The following is a 27,455-nucleotide window of genomic DNA, read 5'->3' on the forward strand; positions in this document are numbered from 1 at the left end:
TACCGGGGAGCTGCACGTTCTTCCAATCAAAGGGTCCCCGCGGAGGGTTCGAAGGGCAGAGCCAACCGGAAGGCGCTTATTTTCTTTTGTCCCGCCCTCCCCTGCTTCCTACTGGCGCGTTTCAAACCCACAGGAGCCAATGAGAGCGAGCGGACGCGTTGTGCCCCGGCCTTAGCTTCAGGCGCGGCCTTTGAAGAAAAACTGTCGCGGAGGCGTCATGGTGCCACCGGGACCGGCCGCAGCCGCGGGTGAGTATGACCGTGAGTCTCTGCCTCTTGCAGGCGCTCCAGCAACGGCGGGGAATAACGGAAGCCACCGAGTCAGTTATTTTCGCGGAAGGTGCCCGTCCGCTCCCCTGCCTGCCTCGTTCTTCCCCTGGGCGTTTGCAGTCCAGGGAGCGCTAACGGGGAACCCAGGCCCTGGCGCTGGTTGAGACGTCTGACTCTGGGTAGGGGAGAGTAGATGCGGGGCCAGATCCCTCACAGGCATCTTCCCCGTAATTCCTGCAGCAGCTCTGCAAAGAGATGTCATTGTCACCTCGTTTAGGGAGAGAACCTGAGTCCCCTTGCCCGGGTAGCACACCCAGAAGGAAGCCAAGCGTTCCCTAACCCAGATTTTGCTCCAGGCGGAGCCTGGGCGTGGTCCTCTATGCTGCCGTCTGATCTTTGCTGCCAAGAGGCGGGGTCTGACCCCAAGGGGGGTAGGGGAGTGAAGGGGGGGGCGTGGGCGCTGGAAGTTGATGGTTAAATCTGCACCCAGAACTGAGGGTCCTGGGTTCCCTGATCTCTTGAATGTACCTGGAGCCCTTAGCTGCCTTTAAAAATACAGCTCAGATGCCGCCAGCTTCCAAATGCACGCAGTGTTTTGACAGTTTCAGTAACAATACCTGTTGACTATCTGCTAGGTCCTGGGCACTGTCCTAGGCGCTTTACATAACAGCCCTTAAAGATGGGCATTTCTGTCTCCTTTTTATAGGTTCAGCAGCAGCGAGGTTTGCTAACTTGCTAGAAGCCACAGCGCTGGGATTCTAACCCGGTCTCTCAGCCGGTGCTCTCTACACTGCCTGGCATGGCCTAAAATGCATAATCCTCAAAGCTGTCTCCTAGAGATGCATCAGAGCCAGATAGCAAAACACACAGCAACTTTTTTTTTTTTGCCATTATTGAATTTTAGCCTTTTCCAACCACCTATTCCTCTCACTCATTCGCTGCCTCTGAACTCCCATAATTCTTTCTTTGACCCTTTCTAATGATACCTAGATTTTGCCTTATATTGTAATTATTTTATCTTCACTACTAGATTGAAACTTCCTGAAGACAGACATACAGAATTTTCATTCCCTCACAAATGCTTAGAAAGTCACCATGTAATAGATGTTTGCCATGGACCCCCTAACCTGGCCTGTTTTGTCCTTAGGTCCAAAGGAAGCCATGTAAGGGTTTGTTGCAAAAATCATCATCCCTGTCAGAAAAAAACATAATAAGACCAGAGCAAGGGGCGTCTGGGAGTCTCAGTAGGCTAGGCATCGGACTCTTGATTTCAGCTCAGGTCTTGATCTCAGGGTCATGAGTTCAAACCTCATGTTGGGATCCACGCTGGGCATGGAATGTACTTTAAAAATTTTTTAAATTAAAAAAACAAAAACAAAAAACCAGGACTGGTTCCCCAGCTCAGATGAGCCAGTAACAGATTTCTTTGTGCAAAGCATAATATGGTGGTTGTGAGAAAGGACTCTAGGGGTTGGATAAATCCTAGCTTTGCTACATATTAGCTAGATAACTTGGGCATACCATTTACCCTCTTTAGATTTCAGACTGTAAAATACCTCATAGGATTGTTGTGGGATTAAAGAAAATAATGTAAGTATGAAGAGCTTAATATAGGACGTGGCATACAAATGATATTGTTGATATAAACATTAACTTGGAGGCAAATTTGTGGGTTAGGGACTTTATAACATGTGGTCCAAAGCCAAAATTATTACAGAAAAGTGCTATCTTTTAGAATATTAGTTAAAATCTCCAGCTAAAGTTCTGTTGTTTGTTTGCCTGCCTATTTTGCAGAAGAGCGGCAGAGAAAGCTCCAGGAGTACCTAGCAGCCAAGGGAAAACTGAAGTGCCAAAACACCAAGTGAGTTTGTCTCACCCAATTATGCAAGTTTTGCTGCCCTCACTGGTACTAGCAATTTAAAGCCTTTCAAAACATAGCCCTTTTGGGGCACCTGGGTGGCTCAGTTGGTTAAGCATCTGCCTTCGGCTCAGGTCATGATCCCAGCGTCCTGGGATGGAGCCCCGTATTGGGTTCCCTGCTCAGTGGAGAGCCTGCTTCTCCCTCTCCCGCTCCCCATTTGTGCTCTCTTTCTCTCTCTGTCAAATAAATAAATAAAATATTTTTTTAAAAAGGACATACTCTTTAAAAACAACAACAACAACAAAACATAGCCCTTTTGTTTGCAGTCTACTCGGACTGCGTTGAGATCTTATGATAACTCAGAAAAGGGTATATTGGTTCAGACATGACAAAAAAAACCCGGAGCAGTTTAAGCACTATTATTGTGACAGGCTCTAAAGGAAGGGGGAGAAGGTCCACAGTATTATCTACAATGCTGGAAGCTTTTCCTATCCCTGCTTTTTTTCCTGGGAAAGTGATTCTTGTGAAAGCTAGAAAAGGTCAAGGAGTTGAATGACCCTGGTTCTGTTGTTCCTTGCTAAAATAGGAGAGCCAGTTATAGTCAGTCCTCATAGCTGCACACCAGCATCCTCCAGCCTGACAGTGCTCTTTGGCTATTCTCTTAGCACTTACTCCCAACTTAGACAGAATATGACTGTTTCACTTTTATCTTTTGTCAACATCTTGCCATTGTAATGGTGTTATTAGTCCCTCTTGCTTAACATTGATATATTTTCTCCCCAAAGAAGAGGAACTGAATTTTTACAAAGTTAGTTTATTCTAGTTTCCTTTTACTTTGGGGTTTTACTCAACTCTTTTTTCTTGATTAAATAAATCTAATTAATTTATTCAACAAATATTTAATACCTATAATATATCAGTCACTCTTGGTTCTGGAAATATGGTACTTAAGACAGAGAGGTCCCTGTCCCTCCAGAGTTTATGTTCAAGATGGGGGAAACTAACAGCAAGTCATGATCGAAGTCCTTCTTAGTCTGGCAATTGTTTTTGATCCATGCAGATTGACTCCTTCTAAATTCTCCTCTATTTTCCCATCCTTTTCTGCATTTTCTGCTCACTGGCTAGATTTCATATGTGCTCCTGTTTTTTTAATTATATCTCTCACCCCCGAATATTCATTATCTGAAGATACTTAAAACAAAGAAATTTTTCAAAGAAGCTGTTAATTACCTTACTTGACATTGTATCTCTAGTGCCTGGCATATTGTGGTGTTCAAGGAATGATGTTTGGATGAACAACACTATGTAAATATGAAGAAAACATATTTCATTAATCTCGTTAGAATGCTGTATTTATGCATAGAACATGTCTGAAAGGGTCACAAAAAAATGGGTAAGAATGATGTGGTCACTGAGGAGTAGAATAGCAGGACTAAGAATGGGATAATAAGGGGACTTTATTGAATATAATTTTGAATTATTTTACTATATACAGAAATTCCAATGATTTAAAATTCTAATCTTAATAAATTGTAATCACTATACTTCCCAAGCCTTGCTGATCCTTCTGTACTAAGAATTAATCTTATCTTGTCTTTTATAGGCCCTATCTAAAAGCCAAGAGTAATTGTCTGAATCCTCCACCTTCTAAATCTGTAAGTAGAAATTAGTCTTTTATAAAATAATCATTTGGGGGGTGCCTGGTAGCTTAGTTGGTTAAGCGGCTGACTCTTGATTTCAACTCAGGTCATGATCTCAGGGTCATGAGATCGAGCCCCATGTTGGTCTCTGGAGTTTGCTTGAGATCCTCTGCCTCTGCCCCTCCCCCTGCTCATGCACATTCTCTTTGTCTCTAAAATTAATAAATAAAATAAATCTTTAAAAAATAATAATCATCATTTTGGGGGCACCTGAGTGACTCAGGCAGTTGAGCAACTGACTCTTGATTTTGGCTCAGGTCATGAGAGTGAGAGCTGTGGTCTTAACCACTTCGGTATGCTGCCATGGAGTTAAATGGCTCAGTAGTCATTAAAAGGGAACACGTATATTGAATCTTCCAAGCTACTTAACAAGATATGCTTCCTAAACAGTTCAGTTCAGCTAGATTATGGATAGAATGATAAAGGATCCTCACATTTTCAAGGTTTAAATGGAAGAAATTAGCCTTCTGAAAGGCTACATACAACATCATTAGACACTGTGAAGGATAGAAAATGTATATAAGGCAAAATTGGTACATCATGATGTGAACAGTTGGGAATCACTAGGTCAGACTTCTACTTCGAGCAGATCGAACTAGTGTAGCATGCAAGCCTTAAAGGAAAAATCTGCTGGGAAGAAAGTGTCCTCATTCAGAGTTCCCAGAGTTCATTCGGAGTTCCCAGCTTCTCTAGAAGCTGACAATACTGATTTCACTAAGTCATCTCTTAAATGAGGTGATGCCTACCTCTTTTTTACCCAGTTGTGAAGATAAAAATTAAGTGGGAAAACCAAGTATGGAATAGGAGGAACTAAGAGGACTAGGCAAGTAATAGTCATCATTATAATTGTATAATGCCTTACAACTTATAAAAAGTTTATAAAACATTTTCATACCTAATTATAATAGCTAACATTTGAGTATCATCCGGATACTGGCCAAGACACTTTATACACAATATCTCAATTAACATTCAAAACAACCCTGTAAGAAAGGTGGCCTTACAATTTAATGTCCAGATACCTTTGTGAATAAAAGGAGGTACTGTTATGTTGGGCCAACAGCCATAAATAAAAACTATCTTGTGAAAAACAGGACATTATGACACCCTTCCTAGAAGATAGATGTTATTATTGTTATTCCCATTTTACAAATGAGAGGACTGAGGCTCAAGGAGATTATGTACTTTACCAAAATTACATAGCCAGTAAGGGTCAGACCCAGGACTTGAACAAAGGTCTTCTGGCATACTCTTACGAATTATAAACTTTAAAATGGTGAATTCTATGTGATGCAAATTATATCTCAATTTTATTTTTTTTTTTTAAGATTATTTATTTATTTATTTGACAGAGATAGACAGCCAGCGAGAGAGGGAACACAAGCAGGGGGAGTGGGAGAGGAAGAAGCAGGCTCCCAGCGGAGGAGCCCGATGTGGGACTCGATCCCAGATCTCTGGGATCACGCCCTGAGCCGGAGGCAGACGCCTAATGACTGCACTACCCAGGCGCCCCCTATATCTCAATTTTAAAAAAAAGAACAATTAGGGATGCCTGGGTGGCTCAGTGGGTTAAGCGTCTGACTTCGGCCTAGGTCATGATCACGGGGTCCTGGGATTGAGTCCTGCATGGGGCTCCTTGCTCGGCAGAGAGCCTGCTTCTCCCTCTGTCTGCTGCTCCCCCTGCTTGTGCACTCTCACTCTCTCTCTCTCTCTCCCTCTGACAAATAAATAAATAAAATCTTAAAAAAGAAAAAAAGAAACAACTAAGGAATAGCACGTTTGGAAACTTTGATACCACCATCCCTGCCTCTTCAGTAAGCAATAATGTGATGATCAGAGGTAGATGTAAATGTTGGGGCTCAAGGAGTAACCCAGCTATAGCCATGTGGGTATCCATCCATCTCCCTGCCTCCCACTTCCAACCCTCACTTATTCCACCCCCAGCAACACCACCTTACACATACCATTCTAGAGCGGACATCTCTTTGCCCTTAATGCCAAGTGGTCTTGGTTACAGACTTTCTTTACACATTCACTAAGTTTACATAGTAATTCTCAATAATATTACCATATCAAAAGTAAAGAGTGGTAACTCTAGCACTCCCATATCTTCCCCTGGAGACATATAATCTACAAATCTCTGCCCAATTCTCTCTTCTGAATACTTGCTTTTAGTGCAAATGCCCCAGAATCCACAGTGACCTGCTCCAATTATTTACCATACCAATTCTAAACTCCCATCCCTAGTTTGTTAAGTTCTTTATAACCTAGCCCTACCTTCCTTATCCAAGATTAAATCACATGACTGAAACATTTACTTGTTAATAATGTAGAACCTAACCTTAAAACCCTGTCCTGATTAACTTTCTACTGAGATGTTAGATTGTATTGAAAACTGTTCCAAAGTATCTCAGGCCTCCCAGCATCTACCACCTATCCTTGCCACTGATCTCCAGGGACGAGACGAAGGTTTTTGAGTGACACTGTGACCTTTACAAAAGCAGTGTTGTTTAAAAAAAAAAAAATTAGTATAGCAATTTACAGTACTACTAGGAGGAACTTGAGAAGTACCCTAGCATAAGTTTATTATGTATATATCTTTTCAGAGTCCCTAGAAGGACACTTCATTTGGGATATAATGGGCATTCAACAAGTACTTGTTCAACTGAGGCAAATTTATTTTTTTTTTAAAGATTTTATTTATTCATTCGACAGAGATAGAGACAGCCAGTGAGAGAGGAACACAAGCAAGGGGAGTGGGAGAGGAAGAAGCAGGCTCATAGCAGAGGAGCCTGATGTGGGGCTCGATCCCATAACGCTGGGATCACGCCCTGAGCCGAAGGCAGATGCTTAACCGCTGTGCCACCCAGGCGCCCCAAATTTATTTTTTAAACAACAATTTTTGTATGTTCACTGCATATCTGCTTAATTCCATCAAGCTAAAATATTCTAGTATATTCCTGATAAGAGCTCAAGTTATAAAGATCTTTTAGGGGCACCAGGTGGCTCAGTTGGTTGAGCATCCTGACTCTTGGTTTCAGCTTAGGTTATGATCTCAGGGTCATGAGGTCAAGGCCCGCATCAAGCTGCATGTCGAACCCCTCATTGGTCTCCAAGCTCTGTGCTTAGCAGGGAGTCTGCTTGAGATTCTCTCCCTCTCCCTCTGCCTCTCCCCCCACTCACATGCTCTCCCTCTCTCTCTCTAAATTAAATAAATAAATCGTTTCTTAAAAAGGTCTATTAGCGAGCCTTTATTTTCTCAGATTCAGCTTTATTAAGTGAAATTCTAAATAAAATAACTAATTTTTAAATTTTTTTATTAATTTTCTATTTTAAAAACTGAGCTATTGTTATGAATTTACTTTTTTGATATTTTTCTTTATCTTTTTAGCATACTATACCCAAAAAGGATGTTACCAGTCGTGTTGCTTTGCCTACCAAAGCTACAAGACCCATCAGCATTAAACTCCAACCCAGACCTGCCAATATCACAGGACTGCAGAAGCCAAAGTTGGAGGCACCAAAACTTCTGGGCAAAAGGCTGACTTCAGGAGGTGTTTCTTCTAACTCAAACTGTAAGCCTTCCAGCAATAGTCAACAACAGCATAAAGCTGGATCATCCACTACTGGAGAACTAGCTAGAAAAACTTTGGGGTCACTTAGCATACAAGAATTGAAAACTGCAAAGCAGCAAGTAGCAGATCAAGGAAATACTAAATGTGCAGACTCTGCGGACAATAACCATATTGAAAATGAACACTTGGATAGCTGTCTAAAAGAGATAAACAAAGAGAACTTGCCCCAAACCTTACCAGACTATGAAAGGAAGTCAAATCCTGAATTACGGACAGTATGTAAGCCAAAGACTAACTCTTATAATCAAGTCAAGAGCAGTTTGGCTCCTAAACAAGCCTTGGGCAAAAGTTCAGGGAATGGAGCTGCTCTGAAAGACAGAGTTAATAAACCATTTGTTGGAAAAACACAAATTAGGATCCTACCAGTAGAGTCACAGCAACTATCTAGAGGAACGAGTCTTGCGAGACCAGGAGAAAAACTCCCAACGACAGTTCCCTCTCACAACGTTCAGACCCTTAGTAGGACTCAGGCACCAAAGAAACCAGTGGTCAAGGACATAAAGGATATACAGGTTAATAGGGATAAATATGAAAGACCAAATGCAACTAAGTTACAGTCACACAGTGTTACTGAACAGAAAGTAAAACAAACCAAACCCTGGACATGCCCCAATGTGCTTCAGGGAGGCTTTAAAAACAGACGTCCAGACATTAAGCAAGATCAGAAATCCACTCAACCTTGTTTTAGAACTCGGACATCATGTGCATTGCAAAAATCAAAAGCCATAAGCCAAAGGCCTAATTTGGCAGTTGGCAGTTTTAATTCAGTCATTCCTAGCACTCCTAACATAACAGTAAATAGAACCAATGGGAATAAATGCAGCAACAACTATCAACGAAAAGCACAGACTTTGGACTCCAAGTTGAAAAAGACTCTTTCCCAGAACCATTTTCTGAATAAGACAGCTCCCAAACCTCAAGCTGGTAACAAAACCATAAATGGAAGAAGAGTCCCAAATGGGGCCCAGACTAACCCAAATATTAAGAAGATCACAGCAGAGGATCGAAGGTATTTGCTTAATTCCATAATTTTGCAATTTAAGATTAGGCAAATTGACCATCAGGAATACTCAGGCCATAAATAATGGCTTCTGAGTAATTTTTAGCTACAGCCCTGAAAAAAAAGACTGGAAGCAAATATAACAAATATCGACTTGATAGAGCTGGGTGGGACATATATGTGTTATAAATTATTCTCTGTAATTTGCTGTATGCTTGAAATAATTTCTTTTTTAAAAAGATAGTTAGAAAGAAACAGAATGCTTGAGTAAGAAATAGGGGTTGTAGGTGTAGACCACTCGGTCAGGAAGTACCCTGCAGGGACTGAAAAGCGATAAAAAAGGGCCAGGTGGGAGGAGTCAGAGTAGTGAATTTACATAGCTAGGAAATGGGGAGTTGGTAGTCCCTTGTTAAGCAGACCAGTGGTTAAATCCAGGAAGAAGGAACAGGAAACTTCCATGAGTGTGGGCAGGCCAAGTTTTGAAAAGTAAGCTAAGACAAAGAGAAGCAATGAGTTCACATCCAGAGTTCAGACAGTAGAACTCGGGATCTCAGGGTGCTGAAGGTTCACATTAACATGCATGTAGCTGGAAACCAAGCCAAAGGATTTCACACCCTCTGCACAGGACTAGATAGTCTCACAATGCGGTGACCCTCCAAGGAGAAGCATCTGTGTACACTTGGGTGGGGTAGAAAATAAGGAGATTCCTGACAAGGGTGAAAGAAACATGTAAAATTAGATCGTAGCTAAAAGGTATAGCAGGATGAAGTGAGGGCAGGATCGATTCTCCGAATACAGCCCTGAACACCACCGACAAGCTCTCTGCTCTCCTGAAGAGACAGAAAACAAACCACTTAATTTAGGGCGATGTGATCGAGAGAGTGAGACTGGGCTGACTTCTTTAGATAGAAGGATCAGGGAGGTACTTTCAACAGTGACATCTGGTCTAGGAATAGGATAGAGACAAAAAGAAGAAGGAGCCTTCTGAGCAAAAAGAAAACTGAGTACAAAGACTCCGAGCTAGTGAGTGAATTCAGGGTCCCTCCCCTGGTGCTCACAGTTTAGACCAGATAACGGCTGATGGGTCTTTGAGACAGTGTGTGGAGTGCTGACCATGTTTGATTATGGTCAAGAGGAATCTGTGGAGAGGGACAGATCACTCACTCATTGCTCGAGTGTTCCTTCAGCACCTACAGTGTGCTGGGCACTGGGAGATACAGCGGTGAGCACACAGTCACAGTCTACCTTAACTGATGTCTATATGGAAAGTACTAGAATAATAAAAATCATAGCATTGGGGTCCTGGGAATAGGTTGACTTTAGAAAAAGGTAAAAGTTTCCTCTGGTGTCTATATGGAAAGTACTAGAATAATAAAAATCATAGCATTGGGGTCCTGGGAATAGGTTGACTTTAGAAAAAGGTAAAAGTTTCCTCTTCATTTATGATTGGAAGGAAGGCTGACAGAAGAAGAATGCCAGCAACATAGAGGAAATATGCCAGACGTCTCAGCTTCTGCCATAAAGCCGGTGGTTAGCGTGAAGGTGAAGGGGTCAAGCAGTTGGGACTGAAATAAGTGCTATGGATTGTGCTCTGGAGTCAAGGAGGGAAACAAGGGTTAATTAGTTAACTGACATTCTGGAAAAAGAAAAACCATAAGGTCAGAAAACAGATCAGTGATCACCAGGAGCCGGGGATAAGGAGCAAGGTTGACTACCAAGAAGCATGAGGGAATTTTTTAAAGGAGTATATCTTGATTATAGTTGTGGTGACATGACTTTAGGCATTTGTCAAAACTCGAAGAACTGTACACCAAAAAAAGGTGAATTTTGCTGTATGTTACTGAACATTTGTGGGTTCTAGACACTGAGCTAGGCACTGGGACATTCAAGGTTTCTGCCTTCACAGAACTTGCATTCTAGTGGAGAAGACAGAAAATCAACATCTTGATGAAATAAAATAGTTACACATAATTACCCCTTCAAAGAGGTATCATTTGAACAGAGGACTGAATGAAGACTCAAGACCCTGAGACAGGAATGAGTGTGGGTCAAGTAACTGAAGGGATACCAAAGCTCCTGGAGGGGAGAGAGTAAGAGGGAAAGTGGTAAGACACGAGGTCGGAGAGGCAGGCAGGAGCCTAATTACACTGCCTTTCTGCTGTGGAAAACATGCTTAATTTTATCCCAAGAGCCATGGGAAGTTTCTGGCAGTGACACGGTCTGCTTTACACTTTAAACACCACTCTGGCTCCTCGGCACAGGATGAACTTGATGAAGGTGAGAGTGGAGCAAGGACATGAGTTAGGAAGGAGGCTGCTAGGGCACTTCAGGCAGAAGGTGACAGTGATATGGACCAGGATGGTGGTAATAGAGGTAGAAGCCTATAGTCTGTACAGTGGTGTGTCAGATGTGAGAGAAAGAAGGAACTACATGAAGACAACTCTTAGTTCTAGGTCCTAGCAACTGGGTAGATTGGGGTACTATTCATTGATATACGATAAGCTATTTGGGAACCGATTTGAAGATGAAAATCAAGACCTTTGTTTCAGACAGTATTAAATTTGAAGTGACTGCCAGACATCAAATAAAAAATACCAACTAGGCAGTGGGTTTTACAGAGTTTGGGGCTCTAGGGGAAAATCTGGCCTGAAATGTACATCTGTGAGTTATAAACATGTAGTAATTTAAAGAAGCTGAAGAGCCGACATTCACATGCTTGAGTCTCTGGATCTTGGCGCCTCTTCCAACAGTAGTCTGTTGACTGCTTAGAAGCAGGAGCAGAGAATGTGAAAGATGGAGGAGAGTGAGAACTAAGATTTGGCCACCATCAGAGCCTAGCTACTTAAGACTCCTGAAATTGTTGATCTTGTTTAGGAAGAAAGGGGGTCATGTGTGGTCAGGAGAGGGCTAAGGAACTGGGCAAAGTGCTTCACTCTGGCCAAGAACCTACTAAGGGCAGAATGCAGGTTCGGCTGGGTTCGGCTGAGTGGCAGATAGAGAGCTTATGGTAAGAGAAATGGAGTGCCGAGTTTGTGATCTCAGAGATGGAGGGATGTTTTAGGAAAGCAAGTGCCAGAAGTAATATACAGGTGAAATGAAAATTTTTAGAGAAAAATAATGAAGAATAATCATGAAGATGAGGAATTTGAAGACTGAGATCCTAGTAATCCCTCTGCAGTCTGCCTTCTGAAGGGCAGGGGCAACCATTGTTGCCATTACCCATTTGTCAATTGTTTTTAGTTCCATTCTCCTGACTTTGTGTGTAGTTGAAGGTATTCAGTGGTACTCAATCCATGCATATGTTATACTTTGAAAGTGTGACTATATACAAAAAGAAACCTAAAGAATTTTCCCACCCCCCCACCCTTAATTTTTTAACAGGAAACAATTAGAAGAATGGCAGAAATCTAAGGGGAAAATCTATAAACGGCCTCCTATGGAACTTAAAACAAAAAGAAAAATAATAGAGGAAATGAATATTTCATTCTGGAAGAGTATGGAAGAAGAAGATGAAGAAAAGAAAGCACAACTTGAACTGTCCAATAAAATTAACAATACTCTAACACAGTGTCTGCAGCTCATTGAGGAGGTAAGGAGGATAAGCTCCCAAAGCTTTGGCCTAGAGTCTTAGAGCTTTTAAATATTTTTCTTTTTTTTTTTTTTTTAAAGATTTTATTTATTTATTTGACAGAGATAGAGACAGCCAGCGAGAGAGGGAACACAAGCAGGGGGAGTGGGAGAGGAAGAAGCAGGCTCATAGTGGAAGAGCCTGATGTGGGGCTCGATCCCAGAACACCGGGATCACGCCCTGAGCCGAAGGCAGACGCTTTAACCGCTGTGCCACCCAGGTGCCCTAAATATTTTTCTTAAATATGGTGTAAGAGAGATAACCTTGGTCTAAGCAGAAAGTCAGCTGCTCTTTTTAATATAGAAGAAGATGGGGAGCCTGGATGGCTCAGTCGTTAAGCATCTGCCTTTGGCTCAGGGCATGATCCCGGAGTCCTGGGATCGAGCCCCACATCAGGCTCCTCCACTGGGAGCCTGCTTCTTCCTCTCCCACTCCCCTGCTGTGTTCCCTCTCTCGCTGGCTGTCTCTCTCTCTGTCAAATAAATAAATAAAATCTTTAAAAAAAAGAAGAAGAAGAAGAATAGCAATAATAATGACGGCATGCACTTAAATAAAGGCTCTTATATGCCAGGCACAGTTCTAATACTTTACTCATATGATCTCACACAATTATCATAACAACTATTACCATGCCCACTTCACAAGTGAAACTGAGGCATAAAGAAGTTGGAAAACTAACCCAAGCCGTCTGCCTTTCAAGGGATCCAAAAGGAATTTTGCCTTCTTTAGGCATCAAGGTCAAGGTGTAAATACTTGACATTTGGATATGAAGCTGAAGTCAAAGGCAAGGTCATGTGTAAAATTAGATTATCCTGATGACTCTGGATAGCTATAAATGGCATCTAAATTGTATCTTGGATTCTGCAGGTAAGGATAAAGGAGACGGTAAGCAAAGGGTATGATCCCTAGGTGATGCCATGAAGGAAAAATATATTAATAAAAAATTGTGTAGACATCTATACTAAGGTCCTTGCCGAAGCAAACCCAATTCTGTCCTTTGGCTGGTGGTGTTGAACAGCAACAGAAAAAGTGAACCTTCAATTTAGGTCTACTCCAGGTAATTTTTTCACAAAATTCAGTTAAACATTAATTATTTCTCCTTTATGGAATTAAAGTTCAATTCTTTTTTTGTTGTTTCTCTTTCTTTTGTTTTCGTTGTATTAAAGAGAATGCATGAACATTCTTTAACAATTTTTGCTTTAGATTTTATTTATTTATTTGACAGAGAGAGAGAAGCAGGGGGAGCTACAGAGAGAGAAGGAGAAGCAGACTCCCCACTGAGCAGGGAGCCCGATGCGGGACTTGATCCCAGGAACCTGGGATCAAGAGCTGAGCCGAAGGCAGGCGCTTAACTGACTGAGCCACCCAGGCACCCCCATGAATATATTCTTATTATTAAAAACATTTCAGGGACAACTGAGTGGCTCAGTTGGTTAAGCATCAGACTCCTGATGTCAGCTCAGGTCATGGTCTCAGGGTCCTGAGATTGAACCGCACTGTGGCTGCGCCTGCACATGGAACCTGCTTAAGATTCTCTGGCTCCCTCTGCCCCTCCCTCCCCCTCTCTCCCTCTCTCCCTCTCTCCCTCTCTCTAATAGTAATAATAATAATAAAATTAAAAATAAAAACATTTCGAACAATACGGAATATGACTAGACCCCCCCACCGAGCACGCCTGCGCACGCACACACACACCGGTTATGCATCCCAGGCTGCTCCCTAGAGCTGACCACTATTGCCATTTATCCCTCCAGACAGCTTTTATGCATGTACATACCATGTGAGCACATAGAGAAATGAGGTACATAGTTTTATGAGCTGCAATTATTTTATTTCAGATTTTTATATATGTTCTTTGGTTGTCTTTTCTTGTGTTGCCCTAATATTAGTATTATTGTGGCTTTGTCAAATAAGTTGGGCATTTTCCTCTTCTCCTATACTCTGAAAATAGTTTATACAACATGAGAATTATTTTTTCTTTGAAAATTTAGAACTTGCTCATAAAGTTATCTGGACTATGGGGGATAGTTTTGTGTATATCTTTTCAATTTTTCCTGTGATCATTGGTCTATTTGGGTTTTGTATTTCCTGAGCTAATTTTAGTAATTTCATGCCTTTTATTTAAAGATTTCTCTATCAATCTTTTTAAAAGGCCATCTTTGGGTTTTATTATTTTCTTCTTTTGCATCAATGTCTGCATCTATTTTTATGTTTATTGTTTTTAATTAGCCTCTTTAGTTGAAAGCTTAAATCATTTATGTCAGTCTGATTTTCTTAAAAATACATTTTAATGCTATACATTTGCCTAAGAATTTAGCTTTGGTCATATCCTTTATGGTTGTTTAGGTAATATTCTGTATTAGTCAGAGTCCACTCAGAAAAACAGAAACTGCACCAGGTATCTTAATAGAAAGAATGTAATGTAAAGGTTTCACAATGTCTTATGTAAGTTCCCTAGAAGCAAACCCTAAGAGGAGAATTTGTGTGAAAGTAATTTATTAGGAAGAGAATCCCAGGGAAAACATAGGGGAGTGGGGATGTGGGTCCAGGAAAGGAAAGAGGACAAGTAGGATGTGATATCAAGCAAAATCCATGGACTATAACTGTGGCACAATCCCGCAGGGGAGCTCTGGAGACTGGATCAGACCTCTCAGAGTCATCCTGATCAGGGGCAAGGACACTATAGTATTAATACTTCCGTGGTCATTGATTAATGGCTGTCCCTTGGGAGACAAAAATTCCCAGGCACCCTGACTCTGGTACATACAAAGAGAAGCGATTCTGGCTGTTGGACATGAAAACACTTTGTGAGCCTACATGCACAAAAATGGTAAAGGGACCATCAGAGGAAATATGGGTACTACACACAGGGCTGACAGTAAAAGGGAACCCGAGGTAACAGAGACCCTAACTTCAGGAAGCAGCTATCACCCACTGGGTCTGGGGGGAACAAAGAGAGGTTGAGGGTATCAGAATCTAGAAGCTAGGAGAAACAAACTCCAACTCAAAGGAGACCATACTACCCAGCAGATGCTGGTACCAGACACTGGAGGAGGGGCCCAGCAGGGCTGGGACTCAGACCTTGAGGAAAGGATGCTACCCAGTTGGTGCTCTTGTGTCTGAAAGAGCCCAGTGAGGCAGGATCTATAAGTGCCCGGGAAAAGGTGGAGGCCAGAACCAACTATTGCTGCCAGAGTGAAGGACCATTGCTGGGGTGGGAAAGCAAATGGGGGAAAGGGAAGTCCCTCTCTTCTCCAACCCCACAATCTCCCTCTGCTCCCCATACTGGCAGAGCCCAGCAAGGAGCTGCTGTGAAAACAGTGAGTGAGTTACAGAATTCCAGCCCCAGTGTCTCAAAGCAGAGGATAAAAGGTGGGTTTGGAGCTAGGAGGCCATAGGTTAGTAATTGACCTGCATACTCATTATTGTTCATCTCTAAATAGTTTGAGATTTCCATTTTGAGCTCTTTAACCTGAAAGTTATCTTGGAAGAATATCTTTTAACTTCCAGATAGAGTTCTGTTTTGTTTTTCCTGACTATCTTTCTTCCAACTGTAATTATACTGCATTGTAAATGTAGCCTGTATGTGTCCTGCTTGATAGAATTTGTTGAAATTAACGTCTGGCCAGTTGTGTTGAATGTTGCATCTCTTAGATGGGTGTTGGAATTCCTGAGTAATAGATATTCCCTCCAAAACTCAGCTTTGCTATCATACTCTTCATTTCTTTGTTCTGTCGCACTGAGTTCTGGGAGAATTCCACAGCCAAATCTTCGGCTCACTGATTTCTTCTTCAACTCTGTTGAGGTTTATGCTTCTTTCATGTAGTGTTGGTTTTCTCAAACATCGATGATTCTTGATTGTGGGCTTACCTTTGGGGCTTCCCCACCTCAGGAGGAGTAGGAGGCACTGCCTAGCTGAGTGCGCCAGTATCTGGGTTTCCGGTCATGGTAGCTCCCATATTCCTCCTGTCCATGTCACTGCCCGCTCTGGGTACAAGCCAGAAGGGGACCAAATTAGTGAGGACATTTTAAAGTGACTTTTGTGAGAGTTAGCCCTTTTTATACAGGCTGCATGAGTCCCCAAAACACTCACATATACACACCCCTGTGACCTTTCTTACCTGTGCCATCCTTCATACTTTGTTAGAGACATAGGAAAATTCTGTTCACTATTCAGTGTTCACATTATTATGAATATATAAGAAATATATGGATGTTGATTACTGTAGGGTTTGGTTTGGGGTTTGGTTTTGCATAAAAATGTAAACATATTCCTTACCTTCAGCTATGAAAAATATTTTACTATTTGGTCTCATTTAACTCTTAAAATTGAATGACCAGTGTCAAAACTCATTGAAATATACTGTTTAAATGGATGCATTTTATTGTATGTAAACTGTACCTCAGTAAAATCGAATTTTTTTAAAAATTAAGAAAAAGTGATCAGACTGATTTCTGCATAGCTGCTCTGATGAATATTAGATGTGAGAATAACAGCAAAATGGCAGTAATTACCTCTGGGTATTTTTTTTTTACAGGGTGTACCATCTAATGCAATATTTGCCATATTGTCCAGTATTCCTGAGGTCGAAAAATTTGCTAAATTCTGGATCTGTAAAGCAAAGGTGTTGGCAAGTACAGGCACCTTTGATGTTATTGGGCTGTACGAAGAGGCCATTAGAAATGGGGCAACAGTGAGTATCTGTCTTGGGTGGGTGACTTCCTGAAAATTCTCTCATGCCAGTTGTCTGTTGTTTGCAATATGGCAGTCATACAATGTCATGTTAAATTTCGAATTCATTTCATAACGTATACACAGATTATGAAGCATAACATGTCCTTTATGTACATTTAATTAAAAATTTATTTGCTAGAGGGGCACCTGGATGGCTCAGTCAGTTAAGCGTCCAACTCGTGATTTCTACTCAGGTCATGATCTCATGAGTCATGTAATCGGGCCCCCGTGTTGGGCTCTCCATTCTCCACTCAATGGGGAGTCTGCTTGAGATTCTCTCTCTCCCTCTCCTTCTGCCCCTACCCCCCCACACACACTCTCTCTTCCACTCTCTCTCAAATGAATAAATAAATCTTTAAAAACATTTTTTAAAATTTATTTGGTAGAAAGTAAACTAATAGAATCACTGTTCTTGTCAAGTGAGTGTGACTCACTTTACACTCATTGTAGAAATTTGCACTTGTGGAAAGTAACAGCATGGAAAGTTACAACATCAATATGCAGTACTTACAAAATCTTACCTCACCATAAAGAACCTAAAAATACATTAAGCCCAACATATCAATATTCATAAGGCACTAATTCAGAGCCAGTACATGAAAAAAAAATTAATTCTAAAACCTAGTAAAACCACTGTCTCCATATAACTTTTTTTAACAAAAACCGCATCCAACAGTTTTATAACTCTTTTCACTTAAATGTCACTTGTCATGTCATTTAATATTCTACCATACCTCTTCCCATGATTGTTCAAAATCGGAGTTGTACATGCACATAGTTTAAACAGTCATAGTCAAAATCATTCAATAAGTTTCTTTCCATAAGGCCTCTGTCCCTCCCCTCCCATTTCCCACTTCCCAGAGCAAACTGATTATTTTCATATTTACCTGGATAGTTTCAGATAGTGTGCTTATATTGCTATTTCTTGATTTTTCAGTTTTAGACATGATTTGTAGACTTCTAACTATGCAGGATGAGGATTTAACCCTCTTTCTGACACACACATATATATATATATATATATATATATGCATGTATCCCCAAGAGACACATGCCTGCAAATTTTGCCATCCTCCATATTTCCATTAGAGTTATATGGAAATCCTGGTCACTATTGTTATGAATAATCTATGCTCATAGTTATGAATATGTAAGAAATACATGAGTACATTGAGCCATGTAATATATACTATAACTATTCTGCCTTTCAAGCATGACTTTCTACTTTTCCTGAAGTTAATTATTGTCGTGTTTTTCCTTTGCTTATTTTTCTGAGTATTTATTACTATGTAATTGATTCCAAACTTTTCTCTAATTGTCTAAATTTCTCAATACTTTTTTTTTTTAATTCAAGTTAGTTAACATATAGTGTAGTATTGGTTTCAGGAATAGAATTTAGTGATTCATCACTTACATGTAACACCGAGTGTTCACCACAAGTGCCCTCTTTAATGCTCATCGCCTATTTAATCCATCCCCCCACCCACCTCCCCTTCAGCAACCCTCAGTTTATTCTCCATAGTTAAGAGTCACTTACGGTTTATGTCCCTGTTTTAATCTTATTTTATTGTTCCTTCCTTTCCCCTATGTTTATCTATTTGGTTTCTTAAATTCTACATATGAGTGAAATCATATATTTGTCTTTCTCTGACTGACTGACTTCACTTAGCATAATACATTCTAGTTCCATCCACGTTGTTGCAAATGGCAGGATTTCATTCTTTTTGATGGCTGAGTAATATTCCATTGTGTATATATACACCACATCTTCTTTATCCATTCGTAAGTCAATGGACATTTGGGCTCTTTCCATAATTTGGCTATTACAGATAGTGCTGCTATAAACATTGGAGTCCATGTACCCCTTTGGATCAGCACTTTTGTATCCTTTGAATAAATACCCAGTAGTACAATTTCTGGGCCTTAGGGTAGTTCTATTTTTTTTTTTTTAAGATTTTATTTAATTATTTGACAGAGATAGAGACAGCCAGCGAGAGAGGGAACACAAGCAGGGGGAGTGGGAGAGGAAGAAGCAGGCTCATAGAAGAGGAGCCTGATGTGGGGCTCGATCCCATAATGCCGGGATCACACCCTGAGCCGAAGGCAGACGTTTAACGACTCTGCCACCCAGGCGCCCCAGGATAGTTCTATTTTTAACATCTTGAGGAATCTTCATACTGTTTTCCAGAGTGGCTATACCAGCTTGTATTTCCAACAACAATGCAAAAGAGTTCCCCTTTCTCCACAGCCTCACCAACAACTATTGTTTCTTGAGTTGTTCATTTTAGCCATTCTTACAGGTGGGAGGTGGTATCTCATTGTAGTTTTGATTTGTATTTCCCTGATGCCGAGTGATATTGAACATTTTTTCATGTGTCTCTTAGCCATTTGTATATCTTCTTTGGAGAAATGTCTGTTCATGTCTTCTGCCCATTTCTTAACTGGATTATTTATTTTGGGGGTGTTGATTTTGATGAGTTCTTTATAGATTCTGGATACTAACCCTTTAACAGATATGTCATTTACAAATGTCTTCTCCTATTCCCCTGGTTGCCTTTTAGTTTTGTTGATTGTTTCCTTCTCTGTGCAAAAGTTTTTATCTTGATGAGGTCCAAAATTTCTCAATACTTTTAAAACATCAGATATCCTATCGATTTCTTTTTCTTAGAGACCCTTCTCCGAGAACTTTCTGACATGTTCCAGTCTTAACAGGTTGCTCTTTACCACTGTCTTTGCCTGTCATTCTGGGATCTTACACCATCACCCTCACATTCCTGTATCTATCTGCATTGTCTGTTTTTCTTCTCCAGTGCTTTGCTTCTCTGTCTGTTTTTTGTTGCTGCTGTTGGTTTTATTTTGGTTTTGTTTTATTTTATTTTTTTTAAAGATTTTATTTATTTATTCAACAGAGATAGAGACAGCCAGCGAAAGAAGGACACAGCAGGGGGAGTGGGAGATGAAGAAGCAGGCTCAAAGCGGAGGAGCCTGATGTGGGGCTCGATCCCATAACGCTAGGATCACGCCCTGAGCCGAAGGCAGACGCTTAACCGCTGTGCCACCCAGGCGCCCCTGTTTTATTTATTTTATTTTATTATTTTTGTTTGAAAGAGAGCGTGCATGTGTGCATGGGGGGAGGGGCAGAGGGAGAGAATCTTCAAGCAGACTCCCTGCTGAGCACAGAGACTGACTCGGGGCTCAGTCCCATGACCTATGAGATCATGACTTGAGCCGAAACCAAAAGTCTGACACTTAACCCACTGAGACACCCAGGCGCCACTCCAGTGTTTTTCTTCTCTCTCTGTTTTGTGTTATTGTTGTTGGTGGTGGTGTTTTTATTTTCCTTTGTTTTCTCTTGTTCATGAAAGGCTTTACTCAGATGCCAGTAAAAACTGGGCTGTATACAAAGAGGTGATTTGAAAAAGTTCTGGACACATGGATGAGGTTTTACCATAGGGTGATCTGGCCGAGCCAATTGGGTGAAGAACCCTCAACAGCAATGTCTTCAGATCTTTCTAAAACTGGTCATATTCTCTAAAGAAGGATCTTCCAATCTCTTCCTGGGAGCTGGAAATCAGACTACCAGTGTTGTGAGGGAGTAGAGAGCTGGCATCTCAACCTTCAGCATGGAAACTTTCATTTATCCCTTTTTTTCAGTGGGCATCCCCACCTTCAATTGTGCATGATATTCCCCAGAGACTTGGAAAATACGTCTTCAGTTGTCTGTTAGGATAAAAACTTGGAGGGGCGCCTGAGTGGCTCAGTCGGTTAAGCCTCCGACTTTGGCTCGGGTCATGATCTCAGGATCCTGGGATCATGCCCCACCTTGGGCTTCCTGCTCAGCAGGACGTCTGTTTCTCCCTCTCCCTCTGCCTCTATGCCTTCCCCAGCTTGTGCTCTCTCTGTCTCTCTCTCAATTAATAACATCTTTAAAAAAAACAACAACAACAAAGAAGACTTGGAAGTTTGACTGCTAAACAGATGCTCAAGAATCCTCCTGATTTTGACCCCACCATTCATTCTTGAGCCTTTCAGAAAGGCCCTGTGGTTGAACCATGTTGTTTCTCAGCCACATTGCTAGCTTAGGATTCAGCTCTTTCAAGCTGGTTAAGTTGGTTACCTCTTCCTTCTACATTCTAGCTTCCAAATCTTGTTGCTATTTCTCCTATTCTCTGTAGTCATTGCCTCCTTTAATCCCATTATCATTTCACTAGAGTTTCCATAGGGATTAGAAATAAATGTATATTCAATCCATCATCTTTAACTAGAAGTCTATAAAAATGTAAAATATGTTGGGGCGCCTGGGTAGAGCAGTCATTAAGCATCTGCCTTCAACTCAGGGCATGATCCCGGCGTTCCAGGATCGAGTCCCACATCGGGCTCCTCTGCTGGGAGCCTGCTTCTTCCTCTCCCACTCCCCTGCTATGTTCCCTCTCTCGCTGGCTGTGTCTGTGTCACATAAATAAATAAAATCTTTGGGGGGGGGGGAAGTAAAATATGTTGATAAATGTTTTATATAATTCAGACTTTTTGCAATGTATTCTGTACATTTATTCCCATTCCCTCAAGCTTAAAGCACATTAGACTTTGTGAAAATGTATAAATAGCTTTGCTTTTATGCTCTGTTGTCAGTTCACATCTATTATTTATGTAATACAGAATTCCAGATCAGAAAGACCAAGCTCCAAATATAATATTCCTATCAGAAATTACAGTTCATTTATGGTATTCTACTTCATGGCATAGTTTAAATACTTTGAAAAAGGAAATCTATCTCAGATAACTTTACCAGAAAAGTACTTTTTAATATTTTGCCAGAAAGGTACTTTAAATAATAATGGCTTTTTTCTAATGTTTTATTTTTTATGTTATGTTTAATACTGTATTTTATATGTTATGTTTAATGTTATGTTTTTTATGTTACTAAATAAAAGAAGAAAGAAAGGAAAGGCTAGGGAAGATTATCCAAAATACTAACTAAAGGCTGCATTTGGGTGATTGGATTACGGGTGATTTCTCTTTTTAAGTTTGACTATTTTTCAGTTTTTCTGTAATGAGGTATATGACTTTTATGATAAAAACAAAAATTCAGTTAAGACAACGCTAAAAACATATGCTGCATTTTTGTATAACTAACTTTACATCTTGGGGCCAGAATCTTTATGTGGGGACACATCTTCAGTGGGATCATAGAAGTCAATTAAGAAAATTAACTGACTTAGAGAAATGTCACTACAGACAGCTTTCCTTAAGCACATTTCTTCGTTAAAGTCAAGCATGCCAGCATTTAACCAACATTTTCTTTGTTTTTTCATTTTTCACATAAAGCAATAGATCTGAAACTTTTTAAATGTCATTTATAGTTAGATAAGAGATCTTTTAAAAGGAAACATTTTTATTATAAAAAGAAGCTCATTTGATGTTAAGCAAAGTTCCTTAGATCATTTTCTCCATGAATGTTTTTAATACTCTTTATGTATTTTCTTTCTTCCAGCCAATACAAGAGTTACGGGAAGTTGTTCTTAATATTTTGCAAGACCCAAACAGAACCACAGAAGGTACTGCTGTTTTTGTATTTAAATTCACTCCCTCCAGCCGCTCAAGTAAAAGTCATCGAGAAACACTTAGGGGAAAAAAGAAAAGAATTCTAAATCCCCTGAAATCCCTCTCACTTCTTGGTTTCCATAGCCTGGTTTTCTCAGCCGTCATCATCAGCTGATTTATTTCTATTATTACAAGTAAATACACTGCTCAACACCAAACATAGGCTGTTTTCACAAGAGCAGTCTACACCAGGGTGTCTTGCTTCCCTGGAGGGCTAGGTGGGAGAAGACAAGTGGCTCTTTCTCAGACAAGACTGAGGCAGAAGGGAGAGATGCCTCTGTGTCATAACAACCCACCAGGACTCACACATCCAAATTCACATTATAGCCTTCAAAATTGGAGGCACCTAGGTGGCTCAGTTGGTTAAGCGTCTGCCTTCAGCTCAGGTCATGATCGCAGGGTCCTGGGATCAAGCCCCTAATCCGGCTCCCTGCTCAGCAGGGAGTCTGCTTCTCCCTCTGCCTGCTGCTCCCCCTGCTTGCGTTCTCTCACTCACTCTCTCTCTCTCAAATAAATAAATAAAATCTTAAAAAAAAAAAAAATGACTGGAGTAGGAACATTTTCACTTAGCTAACCATTGCTGTCATTGGTCAGAACCTTTAGAAAACTCTTCTATGAAAAATACTGTGCCAAATACAGTGAGTGGCCCACTGTAATTGCTTATATTTGTTATATGAATGGCATGAAAAACAAGCTACTTTGAAAAAATAAAACAGATTATTTTTCTGATCTTAGAAGGTGACAAATGTTCTTCCTTTAAGACAGATTGAATTTGGGGGAACAATCAAGTCATGTGGAGTGATAGCTAACTACCCCATTAGTTTTGGGAAAATTTTGGGAATAAGGTCACAGGGTAGATATACTCAATGTTACTCTTATACTGGGAATGATGCTACTATTCAGATATTTGTTTATAATTCATGGCATTGTTCTTCAGACGGATAAGAAAAAAGATAGGAATTCGTGCCTTTCCTACTCCTTGGCCCATGTTGACCTCTTTTAGGGTCTTAGCTTCCAACCACAATATCTGCCTATCTCAGCTAATTTCCTTCCCTTCTCTTGGTTGTTGTGATTGAGCTATCATGTATATTGTGTTAACACAAGACATTTTTTCACCCACTGCCCAAGGTAATAGTCATGTGGTCATCCCTTTTAGGAAGGGATTGGAAGCTCAAGTGAGTTAACTCTAGTGAGTCAAGGAAATTGACCCAAGGTTGGTCAAAAACAATGATTAGTCCCTAAGGGAACCTCTCTCAAGAGCGAATAAGAGATGGGGATGTGTTCAGAATGTTGAAAAGCTATCAAGGATCCAACTCTAGGGGCGCAGAGGCTCAAAGGCTGTCTGGAGGGCTGGTTAGGAGGATGGCCTGGTGTAGCAGGGCCTGGCTAGACGGCTGGGCAGGAGAAACCATACATCTCACTTCAAGTCAGTTACTCTTTTTTCAGTTGGGAAATCATTGTATATATTGATTTTTCATTTTATTGACTTTCAGTTTCAGTATTAAGTTGCTAAACCTTACTTTCCTTCTTGACCTTGCATACACAGGAGTTACCCCTGACTCTTCAGTTGCTGAGACAAATATAATAGCAACGGAAGAACTGGCCAATAAGACAGAATCTGAAAAGTCTTGTCTTTCTCTGAAAGAGAGAGACCAGGTTACAGCAACACCCCACATAACCAAGGCAGAAGAGGATAACCATCCTGGTATCAAATTACAGATTGCCCCGATCCCTAGGTGAGCAAACTCTAAAGTAAGCTTTGTGTTTATGGGCTTTATTCAAGACCTGTTCTCAGTTTCACTTCCACAGATCCAGAGCACCAGCAGTTTGTGGACACCCCTGCGGCATGTGAGGACCAGGTGGTCTAATCCATCTCTGGCATTAAAGAAAGGAGCTGAGGGTGAGGGGAGGGTTGGAACCACTGACAGGAAGACCTGTGCCCTTTCCGTGCACACACACCGTCGCCCTCACAGCACTCCAAGGAGACCTGACCCGCCCTGAGGAAGGTGGTGCTGGAGTCTGGAGACCGGCTAGAACGGATTTCCCCTCCCTGCTGGATTGGGTCCTGCACTTACAGATCCCACGCGCTTTTCCTCCCAGGCCCCAGGGCGGGGACACCGAGTGCCAAGCAGGGGCAAGCTCTGTAGCTGTAGGAGGGAAGGGACAGAGAACAGCCCTATAAAAACAGGCTGTGCAGTCGGGTGTGTACTAGATAGAAGCTGCTCGTTTTATTGGAAGTGTTTGGTGTTTGAATAAGTGTAAGTTTAAGGCAGAAGTCATGGGAACTGTGTCAGGATATCAGTGCCATTTCCTAGAACATTAATATAACATCAGTCTCTATTCATGATCTTAAAAAAGACTTCCAAACAAAAGCACCACGACCACACAGTTCTATATTTTAGTTCCCTGGAAAGCACAGCTGGGCCTCTTCCAGCCCTAAACCCCTCTCTCAGTGCTGCCATTACAGCCGACACAGAGAAGGATGAAGGCAAGCAGGTGATCCGAAACCACTTCTTGCTGGCTCTGGAATTTATTATGAGAGTTTTTAGCATGCCGGCCTGCTAGTTTTGCTTAGGCTCACGTAATCAGTGGGTTTGTGAGATGTAGACCAGATTCACTACAGGGAAAGTTCTCTGCAAACTATCCTCAGGGCTACTTTTTATTGGACACATTAAAGTTTACAAGGAAGACGCCCAGTTTGTTCCAGTTTTAATTTGTGGCTTGGTCCACCATCTTAAAAGATGGTTTTTGAATAATTTTCTGTCAAAGCGAGGAGAATCTTAGAATTCATTTGTCCAACCCCATTTGGTGTTAGGCCCAATTTCCTTAAAACCTATCAACTCTTTGAAAGTTTATGAATAAACAAACACCAACCGCTAAGTGTCTAATAAAAACCACACTTAACACTTCATTCAATAAATCTCTGTGCTTATACCATCCAAGAGCAGATAGACACCACCCAGTTCATTCTGACAATCAAGGAAAAGCCATCTGAGGACAGGAGCTGCTGTACGCGCACTCTTACGTCAACTTTCATTGAAATGTCTACCATGTCTTATTAGGACAGAAGAAAAAAATTCAGAACAATAAGAAGAATTTCCAAAGCAGTTATAAGGCTCTGAATGCATCTTTCTGTCCCACAGAGTAAGCGGAATGCCGGAAGTACAGGACATGAAGCTCATCACCCCTGTGCGGCGCTCGGCAAGGATTGAGCGGGCTGTGGCCCGCTACCCGGAAATGCTGCAGGAACACGACTTAGTAGTGGCTTCTCTTAACGAGCTGTTAGAAGTGGAAGAAACAGAGTGTTTTATATTCCGTAAAAATGAGGCTTTGCCTGTAACATTAGGGTTTAAAATCCTCGAGTCATAATTTCTTAATGCCTTTTTTTTTTTTAAAGGTGTTTCAGAGACTCCGTGAAATACCCTTGGCCAGGTGACCTGGGCAAAACTATATAACGGACAGGCAGACTGTGGGCCCTTAGGATTTAGTCACTGGGCTTACTCTCGAATTTAATATCCCCACGGGACTGTCTTTGGTTTATTTAAGACTATAGTTTGCCACAGTTTATAGTACATAAATTTTAAGCTATTGAATATTCATTTACCCCACAAGTATGGTAAAAAATGTTCACCTTATTGACCTAATTTACTCTCAGTGTAGTTCTTTTTTTCACATCAAGAGGCTGGTGCCGCAGGATGATGGACTTTCCTTCCTGCATCCGCCTTAGCGGAGAGGGCGAGGCCTATCTGCCCCGAGGGGAGCTTCGAAGCTAGCCTTCTGGACCAGATGCCATGCGACAGACTGTCTGATCAAATCCCCTCATTTTACGGAGCTGACGCTAGCTGTGCTTTTGCTCAGAGATCCCAGGTGACTTTTGTATGCGACTCTGACTTCTGTCACAGCACCCTACAGATGAGGGGTAATTCCCACCCTGGCTGTGCCGGGGCTTCTCCAGTGGAACACAGTTCTGAACTGCGGTAGTCGTCTAGCTTTTATATCCAAATCTAATTTTGCATTTGTTATTCAGAAGTGCTTCAAAGAAAAACAAAAGGGAGCAGGGGAGAGGGGAGGGCAGGGTCACTTGCTTCTTCACTTCAATTCTTTGCTACAGGACACCTGACCTGAGAAGACAGTACAAGCCCCAGAGACTATTATAGGTTGCCTTTCCTTCTTCCTGGGCAACTGTTCTTGGAAAGTTAAAATTAGAATCATTATGTAAATATAATGTATAGAAAAACCTAGCCAACATATTGTGAATTTTAAAATTTTAGCTTTCTTAATATTTAAGTATTATCTAAAACAAAAAAATTAAACTTTGTTCATTCCTGCTTATCCATTTATTTTATTTATTATTAAAAAAAAAAACAGTGATGATGGCTTGGCCTAGAGAATCAGGGTTTTGTCCAGGAAACTCTGCTAGGCAATCTCAAGAGGCCTCATAGGGAACAGTCATTACCATGGAGAACTCACCTTGATCAAGGGTCTGCCCATCACCCTCACCCAGGAGCTAGATTTTATCACAATGAGGGAAGCACCATCTTTCTAGGTCAGGTTTATAATGACAAGGTTCATAAAACTGAGCTATAAAACCATAAAGTTGATATACTAATTTTCAATAAGAATAGATGGTCACCACAACCAAAATGCAGGACTCCACACAGCCAGCCCTTTCCTTCCCTTTGGACAGCCTCCCTTTATCTGTGAAGCCAAATAATGCCCAGGGAGCTGCTGAGAGATCACGAGCTCTGAAGGCCAGTTTCAGTTAGGTTTCTGTCGGTTGCTAGGGGAGAAGTCCCACACACACAAACACTTGTGTAGGACACTGTCATTCAGCGCTTCCTCTGGCTGTGTTCCATGCATCTTATCTCACTACATCTTCGCAATAGCCTTATGACATAGGTCTGGAGACGCTACTTAGATGGTCAATGATAGGGCTGAAGTTTCAGACTCAGGGCTGTCTGGCGCCAAGTCCAGACCTTTCAATCCCCACCTCTACGCCAAGTAAGGACAGGAGTAAGAAGGCGAT

General features: G+C 41.3%; 1 protein-coding gene across 1 annotated transcript; it reads left to right on the plus strand.

Moving 5' to 3' along the window:
- Window positions 1–141: 141 nt before the first annotated feature.
- On the plus strand, window positions 142–26,761 carry CKAP2L (cytoskeleton associated protein 2L). The gene is made up of 9 exons (XM_045808920.2): window positions 142–248; window positions 2,064–2,130; window positions 3,734–3,785; window positions 7,222–8,474; window positions 11,847–12,054; window positions 16,632–16,787; window positions 22,320–22,383; window positions 23,976–24,165; window positions 25,573–26,761. Exons 1-9 carry the CDS (start codon window positions 218–220, stop codon window positions 25,796–25,798), a joined length of 2,247 nt encoding a protein of 748 aa, XP_045664876.2. The 5' UTR covers window positions 142–217; the 3' UTR covers window positions 25,799–26,761.
- Window positions 26,762–27,455: the final 694 nt, after the last annotated feature.

Source organism: Ursus americanus, chromosome 7 (assembly GCF_024610735.1).
Source record: "Ursus americanus isolate L20-20 chromosome 7, mUrsAme1.1.p, whole genome shotgun sequence".
In the NCBI taxonomy this organism is placed as follows: Eukaryota; Metazoa; Chordata; class Mammalia; order Carnivora; family Ursidae; genus Ursus; species Ursus americanus.